We start from the raw sequence: 13,280 nt of genomic DNA, 5'->3' as shown, positions 1-13,280 counted from the left end.
AATCTAACTTCCTCAATAAAGCACAAAGCACGTGTCAAAAATGTTTGGTAAACAAGGTAATTTTGACATGTACAAAAAGTCATTTAATCTGAAATAAAATTAAATGTCTATCAACACAGTCTCGAGACTATAATTACTGAAATAACATTCAAAATGGCGCTGTTCCCGGTGTACCTCCAGGGTACGAGGAAATGAGTTTAACTACTGTTTAATGGGGCAAAGTAAATACAGGTAAGTATAAAAAGTCGCCAGTCTCCATGAAGCACCAATGAACTTCCTGTAGGTGATAAAGGAAGATCGCAACTGACGTCACTGAAGATGAACCTATCTGTACTGCTACTGTTGACCGTCGTGGGCTCGGCGTGTATAAACCAGCGCGTGGACGCTCTTACAATTGACCAGATCATTAATGCCCTGATGGGTGGCTCTCCTCCCTACTGGAAGGTGATGTTCGCCTTGGACAGCAGCGGAAGCATTGACGCTGCCGAGTGGGGCGATTCCGTACAGGCAGCGAGGGTAAGTTATTTTATATTTTTTTCACTCTTGAGAATTAGATAGGCCTACCGTGTGACTTGTAATCCTCAAAATTTTTGGAGCGAAACATATATGTACCACTAATGTTTAAATTGATTACTGTTTTTTCAGCATACGTTAATTACACTGTATGGTACCCTTGTTTCAATTTCCCTCGTCCGTCCTACACCGTACCAAGCTGTCTCCAGTATTTCTATTTCGGATCATGATATCGTGTACTGCGTATTTGACTTCGGTTTTCAGCCTAAATTGATCATGAAGATTAAAAGTAAAATCTTACACACAGCAAACACTGATACTGTTGTTAAAATAATATTGATATAATACTGATATTACCTCTGATGCATTCATTATTCCTTCAGGACATCCTTTCTGCAATTGACAACACGCCAGCTGCGGTCAGCGTCCATCCTGCTAGACACAGGATCGGGTTGGTGCGGTTCTCTAGCGAAGATGTTACTGCTGTTATCTTCGGTTTGGGCACGTTCGGGTTCTTTTTGGGGAACGATATGGCAATTGCAGGAGTGGTGAAAGTAGGTACGATCGTCCACAATGGTTGAAACAGAGCTTTTGAAATGGATCGATACTAAAGTTGTGTTTAAATAAAATCGTACATTAGAAATAACTCGGGAAATCGATACATACATGTAATTGTGTATTCGTCGCTACTTATTTACAGCGCATATGTATTATCTTCATGAAACTTCCGTTTTGACTCGTATCACACGTGAATAATAATTGTTAATTATAAGAGCACAATCTTAAAAAACAGGGTTGAAGAATATTTTATTTCAGTTTGGTTCTTGGGATGCGAAAGTCTTTTCTAATGCGTAATTTATAATTTGGCGAAAATGATATCTTTAAAAAAGCAACGAGAAGGTAGAAAATTAGTAATCTAAACTACTTCTGAATGTTACCCAATTTCTATATAATTACAGGAGGTGTAACAAACACTCGGAAAGGACTGCAACTTTGCCAGGACGAACTTGGTAGTTCTGGCGAGCGACTTGTGTGGATGACAACAGACGGACATTCTAATCAAGGGGGCGATCCTGTCCCCCAGGCAAATGCTATGAAGAGCAACGGTAAGTTTCAATTTGTTTCGAAGCATAGAAAATAGGGAAAATGCATCCATGCATCACCTGTCTTATAAACCAAAAGAACATCTACATGTGTCAGTCACAGATAATTTAATTTTTGTTCTCTGTTTTTTTTAGACGGCATTAAGTTCTGATCATTGTCAAATTCGGTTCCATTAAGATGATCCTATTCTTTACTTTGTTATCACCATCCTCATGAAAGCTGACGCTATACATGTACGTTACTAGTGCTGTTGTTCGGTTTCAGGAACCGTAATCTGCGTGGTGGCCGTGGGATCCGATGCCGACATGGATGAAATAGAAGGCATGGCATCCTGGATATGGATCCCTGACTACAACCAGCCTAAACTCTGTGTTCTTAAATTCCAGTCTTTTCACGCCTATAAAACTGCTGCTCGTGCCGCAAGAAATAGAATTGTGTCTGCAAGACGTAACCGAAGAACGAAATAGGCATAAGCTACGTACAGAAAGACCCCTGGACTAAACAGGAAAGGACATTTCAGTAGTCTGTTTTCTGCTAACCATTAAAAGGCTTATGCTAGAACCTCCAAAACGTCAAAAGTTTGTATAATACATACATTATTGTTGTTGTTGTTTTAGGTCTATATTTAATGTCACTTTTGTCCGTAACATTGGTGATGACTTTTCCAATGACTTTTAGCTTCATTTTTTTTTTACTTTGTGTTAAAAGACACACATTACTTATCCAAAATACCAGCGGCTGAAAAATCATTTTGTTATGTTTTCTTATATTATGAATAAAATTACCTTTAAACTTGTTGATTAAACTTTTTGCTTGAACTTATTTGTTGAAAACCAGCCTTACTTATTCAAAAATAAGAATTTGAAAATTGTTTGACTTTCCGGGTAACCACATGTGATGGGGGCAAACCAAGCTCGAGATCAAAGCAAATCTCTCCGCGGAGTCGAATATTTCGTATGGTTTTACGAGAGGCAACGTAAGGTGTTTACCGCGAGGAAGTAGGGCAGCAATTTCTCTGCTTGGAAAATAGCTTAACAAACTTAATAGACTTGTGAAGATTCTTTTGTCTATAGCTACTTGTAGACTATACTTATAGTCTGGTCTTACCAGCCAATATTTTGTCTGCTTGCAGTCAGACTTCATCAGGGAATGAGGTTGTGACATCAGGGAATGAGGTTGTGACAAATGTGACAACCTATAACCCCCTCTGGTGTGCCAAGTTCTTACATTGGGCCAAGCTGAATCGTAATGATGGGAATGAGCTTCCCAACCTCTACCTACCAATCCTAAAGGCAGGGGCAGGCGGGGGGGGGGGGGGGGGGGGGGGGGGCTAAATAGCAAACCATCTGTTGGATGTAATTTATACTTCGGTACTAATTCCTTAACAACTAGACATAGTCCATAATTAGGTAACATGCGTTATGGATGTTAAATTTCTTTGCAAATGCCATGCCTCCCTATCTAGGATATTACCCTGTTCTTCCAATATATCCCCAATTATTTCTGTCGTATCCTTTTTAAATTTTACTAGTAAGCCATAAAAGTAACATCCGAAAGCTATGTTTGTCTTCTGGCACAACACTAATAAATGATTTACATGCCTTCATCACATCTTTCCAAAACGTATTGAATGGCCTTTACATATTTATTTGCAGCTTTTACCACTGTATGGGAGTGGCATGACTGTTCTGCTTTCAACGAAAGAGATCAGTGTTGAAGAAGGTCCATATACATTCTTCAAGCAGTAGACTTTTATAATAATTAAATACATCCAATGTTGTCAAGAGAGTTATTTACTTAGATGTTGTTATTTTATGAGACCTGAATTAATAACGAAAATTTCATAACAACAAGCCATTTTCCTTTATAAATGATTTACTATAAAACTTCATTTATGAAGAAGTAAAATAAAAATCATTTGCCTCATGCTAGTTTTCATTTCACCAAATATACAGCAACTATTTCAAATGGTTTAATTTTGCTTATAAATTTAAATTATTTCATTTATTTGCTTATGAAAATGATGCTATAGAAACGTAATGAATAACATTCACAAAATGCTAATTTAATTGTGATCAGATCAAAGTTAAATGACAGAAAAGATGGCAAAAGAAAATATAAAAAAGGACAACGTAAAAGTTGAATTATAAAAAAATATTGCAATTTATTGACAATTATACAAAAATGCAACAAATAAACACAAAATCACACGCAAATTGATGTTCATGATCTGAGAAAACGGCATGACAAACAGTTATCTTATAATTTTCCAAACTGTCAGTAGTAGAATGAGAAAGGAAAAAAATTAATAAACTACTATTGTACTATATAATATATATTCACAGAATCAAAACATTTTTAATTAATAAAGAAAATGACTGATACTGTAAGTAATACCGAGACGAAAATGCCATCCGTTGATTCCTGATCTAAACCTGGGTCCCAACCCAACGTTCGGGCATCTACGTCTGGTCTACGGTCAAAAATTGGGGAAAACGTGGGATTTCGTGCGTGAGGAGCACGTCCATCGAGCATTTTTTGGAGGGCGCAGACAGCACCTAGAAATTTTTCGACATGATCAACAGCCGCTTCGTGCGGTCTACGAATTCTAAAAAAATAATGCAAAAGTAGACAGGCGGGCCTCGTGCATGCTGAGTGAGTAGTGGTCACTCCATGCGCACGGACCGTTGGTTTAAAAGGAGGAGCATGCACGAAAAAGCATTATTCCTGCCTTTGATGTCAGGTTTAAAAAATGTGGATAAAATAATCTCCTCAAACATGCACCGTTTTTATTACCGCCTAAATACCATCTCAACACGCAAGACTCACGTGAAAAGGACGAGCATAAGCCGTAGGAAGTCAGCAAGTCTGCCCTATGTCCACTTGCGTTGCTCGTACTCCTAGTACGGATAACGTACATAGTGCACGATGCTTGTACTTTGCATACACAGGGCGCACGGGACACGTGCGAAAACCCGTCAGGCGCAGCAGATACTTCTGACGTGCGGAGGCTGTGCTTTTCACGCACTTACCGCACGCACTTTCTTCTTGCAATCCCCAATAACTTGATTCCTTCCCTGCGATCTAGCTACGGCCCAGCCAGACAAGAACCTCAAAAATCGTAGTCCTGAAAATCGTCCGTGGAGTTTGGACCCAGGATTTAGTAAATAACATGATAACTAAAAGACGCAGGAGGTAAAAATAACCCAGCAATCTACACCATCCGATTATCCTGACCGCATGTGACTCTCACAATTCTTGTTTGGTTCAATAACAGGTGCTCTCAGTATGCGCCTTTTTTTTCTAAAAAAACTCACTCAGTTTTCTGAAATACATGGACAAAGATGTTGTTGTTAAAATATCAAATATCATTTTATTTCTTAGAAAATTTACGTGTACTTGCAATTATCATAACTAACCACCCAGCATGGAATTTTACCAAATGCAACTAAACATTCTGTATATTGAGTAAGTGTGGAAGGTTTATCAGAATTTCAGGTACATGTTGTATGAAGGCAAGAATAGTAAACAGATAATTATTCACAAGTACCTGTACTGTAGTACTAGGCCTGTTGTTCATGGCATGCCGGTTAAACTACATGTAAAATGTAAGCCTACATTTCATTATTCCCCCGATCGTTGATGATACGGTCTATACGGCGATGCTATGAAGCCAGTGACGTGTCGGTATGGGCTGTATGCCGTTGGTCCCTTTCTTCCAACGTAATGTCGCCACCACATATGGTCAGCACTAAGCCAGTCCTTCCAATCTAATCCAGTCTAACTTTCCTTTCTTTTCTACTCTCGCCAGTTGTAAATCGTGTTGTGTAACGATCAATGTGGGAGTTACGTTCGTCATCCGTGGACATTTTTCCAGTGTTTCCGCCTAACTTTGGCTGCATTGCGCCAAAGAAGGCATAATCAACAAATCACCATTGCTTTACACTATCTTAGCTTGTGTCCGACCGCGAGAGAAGTTGCAATGGCAGATTTTAACTCCACCTCTCGTAAAATGTCCCTCTAATCTTAGTCTCGTTTGACGTCATCTGCTGCGCAAAGATTCAATTTTGGATAAATCGGTTGGCTCCCATTATATAGAAGCCGCCTTGTCTGCAAATTTTAAAGATCTTGAAATCATCATATCAACAACATTTCATCCGAGAGTCAGATACAAGTTACTCCATGTTTGGGGGGTTATTCACTTTTTCAAACAGCGGAAAACATACATGTACTCTAAATTCTTACTGATAAAACACTTCACAGACAGTGTGCACTAGCAGAATCATAAATTAAATAGGATGATATGATAAGCAGACCAAAGTATTTCATTGTCACCACAGTGTACACGCCTTCGGTGGGGAAAAGAAATACTGCACATTATTATTTTGAGCCAGCGTGTATTCTCCAAGGTGTCAAAAAATGGGATCATACAAATTGAATATGCTTGCGTTTTTTGCTTCCCTAGTCAACCACATGAAGGAAGTGTGGCAAACACACAACTTCCAAAGATGGATATGTAGTTGGGGCACGTGCTCTTCCGGAAATGTTTGACAATGCAGTATATGCCGCATTTGGAGGCTTTAACCCTCAAGAGACCAAGCTATTTTACTGACTGAAATGACCAAGTGGGGTCATCTATGACCCCATTGTGCTCTGTACAGGGATCCTTATTATAAAAGGCTGTTGAGGCTTTATCACACCTATACTACTCCCAGGATTTAAGACAAGTATTTTATAATGATCTAATGTAATAAGTATTTGGTAATAATACTTTTATTGCATGAAATAACCGAGCACAGATTTTAAGAACAACATTACACCGGTATTTAGACAGTCATTGTCAGTTTCCACTTGCAGAAATATTTCTCTTTTTATTTGCCACACTAAATGAAAAAAGTACATTACAAAATTACTTTGAGTAAAAATATTTTGATTTATGTTGAGATAGCATCCTGCTAACTTCAATAAGAATAATTAGCTGACTTGCTGAGTAGGGAATACCCTAATGCTGGTAAGGAAGTCATACTACTCAGAACACATTCAATCAACCTACATGTATGTTACTACCACAGCTGTGTATAAAAAAAAAATCCACACAAACAATTTGTTAATATATGTATAATATGATATCGACAGAATTATTTAGATTTCAGAAATACCCGAAAATTGTAACGTCAAAATGAGAGATCCAGTTATGAGAACAAGTTCTAACAAAGCTACTGAAATTAGATTCAGCGATGCACTATTAGTAACACTTCAAGCACAATCTTCACAAATCACTTATTTGTGCCTATGTTTTGGGCACACTGGCTGGTTGCATGAAGCACATGCATGTGACATTTTCCTGTCAGTGTTGCTTGGGCAAAACATTTGAATAAAATTTAAAAACTAATATGTAAAAGCCAATGGTTCTCTTTGGGGTCATAAATGACCCCACAAGAGTTTTTGATGTATACGCCACACTAATTGGTTGATCCCTACAAAAAACTGGGAAAGTGTGTAGGATTAGTAGACTGACAAACTCATGCAAGGAAAGAAAATTTGAATAAAAAATAAAGAGATGGCACTTTAAATCATATGGCTGGGGTCGTAAATGACCCCACTCGGTCACTTGAGGGTTAAGGGAATAATCAATTTTCTTCACTTACGTAGAAATATCAGAGTAAAATTTAGATACACGTATGCTTACATAAATGTACGTCTTTCTGGGTCACGTATTCAGGATTTTTTAAATAAGGAGCCGAAACATTCCTGACGGCGGTTTCTAATTGGTTCAATCTGACTTCCTCAATAAAGCACATAGCACGGTTCAAAAATATTCGGTAAACAAGGTAATTTTGACATGTACAAAAAGTAATTGATTCTGAAATAAAATTAAATGTCCATCAACACATGTTCTCTCGAGACTAATTACTGAAATAACATTCAAAATGGCGCTGTTCCCGGTGTACCTCCAGGGTACGAGGAAATAGTTTAATTTCTGTTTAATGGGGAAAAGTAGATACAGGTAGGTATAAAAAGACGCCAGTCTCCGTGAAGCACCAATGAACTTCCTGTAGGTGATAAAGGAAGCTAACATCTGACGTCACTGAAGATGAACCTATCCGCATTGCTACTGTTGACCGCCGTGGGCGCGGCGTGTATAAACCAGCGAGTGGACGCTCTTACAATTGACCAAATTATTGGACTGTTGATGGGCGGCTCTCCTCCCTACTGGAAGGTGATATTTGACGTTGACAGCAGCGGAAGCATAAATACTACTGAGTGGTACTATTCCAAACAAGCGACGTTGGTAGGTTATTCTACATTTGGGCAATTAATTAACTTTAATTTTACGAATGCCCTTTGTTTTACAGGGTAAATGATTCTGATTATTAATTTTAAAAATGTTTATTGGCTAAATAGATCTTTTTCTTATCTGGACGCTGTATCAACAATACGGTAACTCTGTTTCAGCCTACTAGGTTTCGAGCATGTAGTAACAGTATAAGTCTGTAGATGACCGTCAGAATCATTTTATCATGGGTACTGCGTATTTGACTTCGGTTCAGCCAGATTTGATCATGAAGAATGCCATTAAATGGGTTGTTATGTTCTCAAGGGGATGGTCACTGGAGAGTGATCCCGAAGTACTTGTATGGGCAGTTAGGAAAAAGTTCAAGTGTATTTTGTTGTAATATTACCCCAAATCAGCACAAAGAAAGACGCATTATTGAATAATTAGATGCATGCAGGAAAAAAACTCATTTTCGGTATCTGGATGATATTAAAGATATACAATATCCTTAAGATGGATCTATTTTGTGGACCAATACCTATATCAAGCAGTATAATTTACCTTTGTGTTTCACTCGTTGGATAAAAGTGGAATCATTTATATTAGAGGTTTAGTTAAAGAAAATAGACTTTGTACTTATGAAGAGATTTCACAGGTGGTTGGGCAGAAAGGAATAACCTTTATCAATATATATCAAATTAATAGAAATTGCATTACTCATCAGTTAATTAAAAATTATGGTTAATCAGGAGAGCATAAATAAACCTTTGAAGGAATGCAACTAAAAGATATTACTTCCAGAGAAGTAAGATTAAAACTTGCTTTGAATAAATCAGAAGAATCCAATATTGCTTAATGAAAGAGTACCATGTGTAGTGTGGAATGATATATTTTTGGAATGTAATTAATCTGGCATTAGCGCCATATATATATATATATATATATATATATATATATATATATATATATATATATATATATATTCAGAAAAGCATAAACTGATATTGTGTCATTTTTGATCAACATTGTGTTTTATTTTCACTTGTAAATACTTTGAAATTGTGAATGAATTTTAATTGAAAATTGATCATGAAGAATGAAATAAAATATTCTTACACTTGTAAATGCTAAATAAACTAGGTTGGTGACACAGTTAAACTGCCACTTATAATTGCTTTTTTTAACAATTTGACAAGGAACCGTTGCTGTGATACTGTCGCTGAAAATTACTAAGCTGATATAGCCTTTACTACATTCATTCTCCTTCAGGATACCCTTTTCATAATTGACAACACGCCAGCTGCGGACAGCGTCCATCCTATTAGACACAGGATCGGGTTGGTGCGATTCTCTGACGAAGATGTTACTAAAGTTATTTTCGGTTTGGGCACGTATGGGCTCTTTTCACAGAACTATATGGCAATTGCAAGTGTGCCGAAAAAAGGTACGATATTAAAAACAGTCTTAGACTGGGTTTCCGAAACCCTATCGTACTAGCAGTTTCGATCTTACTCCGAGGGGACTCTTGCTAAATTGCGTTTAGTTTAATTTGCTTAAATGTCTGTCGCGCCCACTGAAGCTAGTGGGTAAACTGTAAATTGTAAATTGAGAGATTAATAATATTTCATTTTAATTTTCGTGAAGATTCATATGCACCACCGTTTGGCTCGTGGAATATGAAAGGTAACTTTTTATATATGCATATGCATAATTTTGCGAACATGATATCCGAACAGAAACAATGCACGGATAAAAGATAATAATATAATAATAATATATTTATTTCAAGTCTAAAATCCATAAAATGTTCAATAGACTATACAACATAAAATACAAAGAAGTTTATAGATAAAAATGGTTAAGATATATTTTATATAAATAAGAGCTAAACTAAATTGTAATAAACAGTAATTAAAAGTAAAAAATCCAAGGTTTCTTTAAAATTGTAAAATTTAAAATTCATGAATAAAATGTCTTAAAAATATGAGTTTTTAATTCCTTTTTAAAAGATTCTTGTGATTCTATTTGTTTAATAAAAATTGGCAACTTATTCCACTCTACTGGTGCAGCTACACAAAATGATATGTCACCATATGATTTTAACCTTGATTTTGGAACTTTCAGTAAAAGTTTGTCACCAGACCTCAGGGATCTTTGAGGGCTATAATGTTTGACTAGATCAGTTATATATGGTGGAGCTAGATTATAAAAAGCAGCATGTGTAAAAACTAAAACCTTAAATAAAATTCTGGCCCTAACTGGTAACCAGTGCAGATGCTTTAAAATTGGAGTGATATGGCAATCCCTAGGCTGTAGCATTAAAAGCCGTGCTGAGATATTCTGGATGCGTTGTAATCTTTTGATCTTATCATCTGGACATCCATATAATACAGAATTGCAAAAGTCTAGCCTGGAAGTTACCAATGAGTGTATAACAGTAGCAGCAGATGATTGATTCATATGTTTCCTTATGGTGCCAATATTCCGAATGTTGAATAAACAAGACCTTGTGATGTTGGAGATCTGTTTGTCCATTGAAAGTGTAGAATCAAAGTATACTCCTAAATTTTTTACATGGGGGGAGGAAAATGCCATACTAGCTCCAATTTTAAGTTGCAAGTTGTGAGCAAGGCCCTTGTTGTGGGGTTGAGTAATGACTAAAAATTCCGTTTTTCCATCATTTATCTTCAATTTGTTTAAAATGAGCCAACCTCTGAGGTCTGATATGCAATCAACAATTGTGTTCACAGACAATGCTGGATCATGGATGTTACAAGATGTGTACACCTGGGTATCATCGGCATAAAAGTGGTAACCTATCTTATGATAACGCAGAATTGCTCCAAGGGGTAACGTGTAAACACAAAACTTAAGCGAGCCAAGCACGCTCCCCTGAGGAACACCAAATAAAAGCTGTGAGAGTTCAGAAAGCACACCATTTATATTAACTTGATGCATTCTCCCAACAAGATAGGATCGTAAAAGATCTAAGGCCTTACCTTAAAGATAAGCTGTTCATTGGTACTGAAACCAACAAAATTTCTTTGCGATTGCAGGAATTCAAACAAACACTAAGAAAGGACTGCAACTCTGCCAGAACGAACTTGGCGTTCAAGGCAAGCGACTTGTGTGGATGACAACAGACGGAAAATCTAATCAAGGGGGCAACCCTGTCCCAAAGGCAAACGCTATGAAGAGCACGGGTAGATTTCAATTTGTTTCGAAGCATAGAAAATAGGGAAAAGGAAACATACATGTATCATTTGACTAATAAACCAAAAGATCATCCATCTACATGTATCAGTCACAGATATCTTTTGGTTTTCTCTTTATTCTAGGCAACATTCAGTTCTGACTATTGTCAAATTGGGTTCCATTAAGTTGTTCCTTTCCTTCACTTTGTTATCAATATATCATAAAAGATGACGCTATACGATACTGGTGCTGTTGTTCGGTTTCAGGAATCGTCATCTGTGTCGTGGCCGTGGGACCCGATACCAACATGACAGAAATAAATGACATGGCATCCTGGTTATGGATTCCTGGTTACATAAAGCCCAAACGCTGCGTCCTTGAGTTCGAGTCCTTCCAGGCCTATAAAACCGCTGCGCGTGCCGCAAGAAATAGAGTTGTGCCTGCAAGACGTAACCGAAGAATAAAATAGGCTTAAGCTACGTACAGAAAGTCCCCTGGACTGAATAGGGAATGACATCCCAGTCGCCTGTTTTCACCAAACTCATGAATTAACTACGCTAGCACCTTCAAAATATCAAATCCTTTGTCAACGCATATATTCTTGCTCTTGTTATAGATGTAAAATGTAATGCCACATTTATCCGTTACATCGGTGCTGACTTTTGCCAAGGACTTTCAGTTTCAGATTTCCACTTTGTGTTACACAACACACATTCCTAATAGAAATAAACAGCGGCTTAGATTATCTTTTGTTATGTGTAATTATGTTCCTGAAAGAAGGCTGGTCACTCAAACCTGACTGGTCACTCAAACCCAAGGTCAAGGTTTATTGTCCTTAGTGCTATTGCCGGTAGGTCCTCTAACTACTAAAGAAGTGGGGAGGGGAGGGTACGACAGTTCAGCCAAAGGAAAAAGCTGGATGGCAGTCTGGGTTTGAGTTCTTGTCTTGAAAAGACGTTTTCCTTAGTGATTCCCTACTTATCCGGTGGAATGTGACAGATAATGAAAGAGAGTCCGCTTCCCATACATTTGTACAGTTGAGCCTCGTCCTAGATTTTGACCCACTTAGGTCACACTAACCCTATATGGAGGACAGACCTTCTGTCACACGGGCCCTCAGTTTCGTTACACCGGCACAGACCAGTCATACGCCATTCAGTTACGGAATGAGGGTGGGGGAGGTTGGGTTGGGGGGGGGGCACAATCCGAGGCCTGTCATTCTAAATCCCCTCCCCTCCTTTGAATAATCATTGATCAGCCCCTGAATTTTAACAGAGAATTTTAACAGAGATCCACCAACAGAGATCCACCCGACAACTTTTATGAGCATATAGAATGTGCTGAACATATTCTTGATGCCATATTGAAACACATGAAATTACAGGTGTTTTTTCTTGTAAAAGCAAGACGCATTAAACTTGCATAAATACGGCTAGCAATTAAACGTACTAGTATTTTCAAGGAGACATTATGGAGTCCATTGCATCAAACATTTGCTGCCTGACGATTTAAGATTACATCCGTCTAATGGCCATTTTAGCGCTAGACGTTGCCCGTGTGTGCATGCAAGGTCGAGGTCCTGAAGGTCGTCCTTATGTCACATCTATCGTATAGCACTAACGCATCAGAAAAAAACGTCCAATGCAAAGGCAAGCGCAGGGGGATTCGCAAGCATTACGTCGTGTACGCAAGCAGACTTTGGTGCACGTTCACACACCCGTAGAGAGAATGTGTAAAGCATGTTCAAAAAACTACAATTTCACACGCTGCTTGTATCTTCATTTTACCACGCTGGGCACAGGGTGATGGTTTACGTGCAAAATACAGTTGCGCGCTTAAACGATGCCACATTCGATGCTGATGCATACGTCTTTACGCTAGGTGTGACAGAGCCTTAATTACTTAGCGAGTGTACAGCGTCCATGATTTAAACATTTCTGTACTCACCATAACGGTTTGACCGGTATCTTCTTGAACATTTTTAAAGATTTTTTTGTACAATTTTTGTACCTGCATTTTCAAAGCTTTGCATTGCACTGCATTGTTGGCATAATTGAACTCCAGAATAATTAATGTTTTAACGTAAAACTATAAGAAATGCAGTTATGTTCATTAAATTGTTATTTGATATTTTAGGCTGTATTCCCAGAGCTTTTAGATCGATCTATCCCCGCGGGGAGTCTCACTAGAT

The 13,280-nt window shown here is 37.8% G+C and overlaps 2 protein-coding genes across 2 annotated transcripts; both read left to right on the top strand.

Moving 5' to 3' along the window:
* The first annotated feature begins 766 nt into the window (after positions 1–766).
* Positions 767–2,409, top strand: LOC147762001 (uncharacterized). Its single transcript, XM_087010246.1, has 3 exons — positions 767–1,071; positions 1,473–1,619; positions 1,882–2,409. The coding sequence occupies exons 1-3, from the start codon at positions 876–878 to the stop codon at positions 2,082–2,084; spliced, it is 546 nt and encodes a 181-aa protein (XP_086866372.1). The 5' UTR covers positions 767–875; the 3' UTR covers positions 2,085–2,409.
* Positions 2,410–7,620: 5,211 nt separating this feature from the next.
* Positions 7,621–11,827, top strand: LOC106173189 (uncharacterized). Its single transcript, XM_013554228.2, has 4 exons — positions 7,621–7,909; positions 9,164–9,338; positions 10,951–11,097; positions 11,356–11,827. The coding sequence occupies exons 1-4, from the start codon at positions 7,712–7,714 to the stop codon at positions 11,556–11,558; spliced, it is 723 nt and encodes a 240-aa protein (XP_013409682.1). The 5' UTR covers positions 7,621–7,711; the 3' UTR covers positions 11,559–11,827.
* The last annotated feature ends 1,453 nt before the right edge of the window (positions 11,828–13,280 follow it).

This window comes from Lingula anatina, chromosome 4 (assembly GCF_051362555.1).
Source record: "Lingula anatina isolate TDL-2025a chromosome 4, LinAna3.0, whole genome shotgun sequence".
Taxonomy (NCBI): domain Eukaryota; kingdom Metazoa; phylum Brachiopoda; class Lingulata; order Lingulida; family Lingulidae; genus Lingula; species Lingula anatina.
This window is presented reverse-complemented; position numbering and strand designations above follow the sequence as displayed.

What these genes read in the sequence shown, in the direction of transcription:
- LOC106173189 (XM_013554228.2), top strand. Translation starts at nt 7,712, where the DNA reads ATGAACCTATCCGCATTGCTACTGTTGACCGCCGTGGGCGCGGCGTGT. An exon ending in TGCAAGTGTGCCGAAAAAAG is followed by an intron (nt 9,339 to 10,950) that starts GTACGATATTAA and finishes TTGCGATTGCAG; the next exon opens with GAATTCAAACAAACACTAAG. An exon ending in AAACGCTATGAAGAGCACGG is followed by an intron (nt 11,098 to 11,355) that starts GTAGATTTCAAT and finishes GTTCGGTTTCAG; the next exon opens with GAATCGTCATCTGTGTCGTG.
- LOC147762001 (XM_087010246.1), top strand. Translation starts at nt 876, where the DNA reads ATGCATTCATTATTCCTTCAGGACATCCTTTCTGCAATTGACAACACG. An exon ending in TGCAGGAGTGGTGAAAGTAG is followed by an intron (nt 1,072 to 1,472) that starts GTACGATCGTCC and finishes ATATAATTACAG; the next exon opens with GAGGTGTAACAAACACTCGG. An exon ending in AAATGCTATGAAGAGCAACG is followed by an intron (nt 1,620 to 1,881) that starts GTAAGTTTCAAT and finishes GTTCGGTTTCAG; the next exon opens with GAACCGTAATCTGCGTGGTG.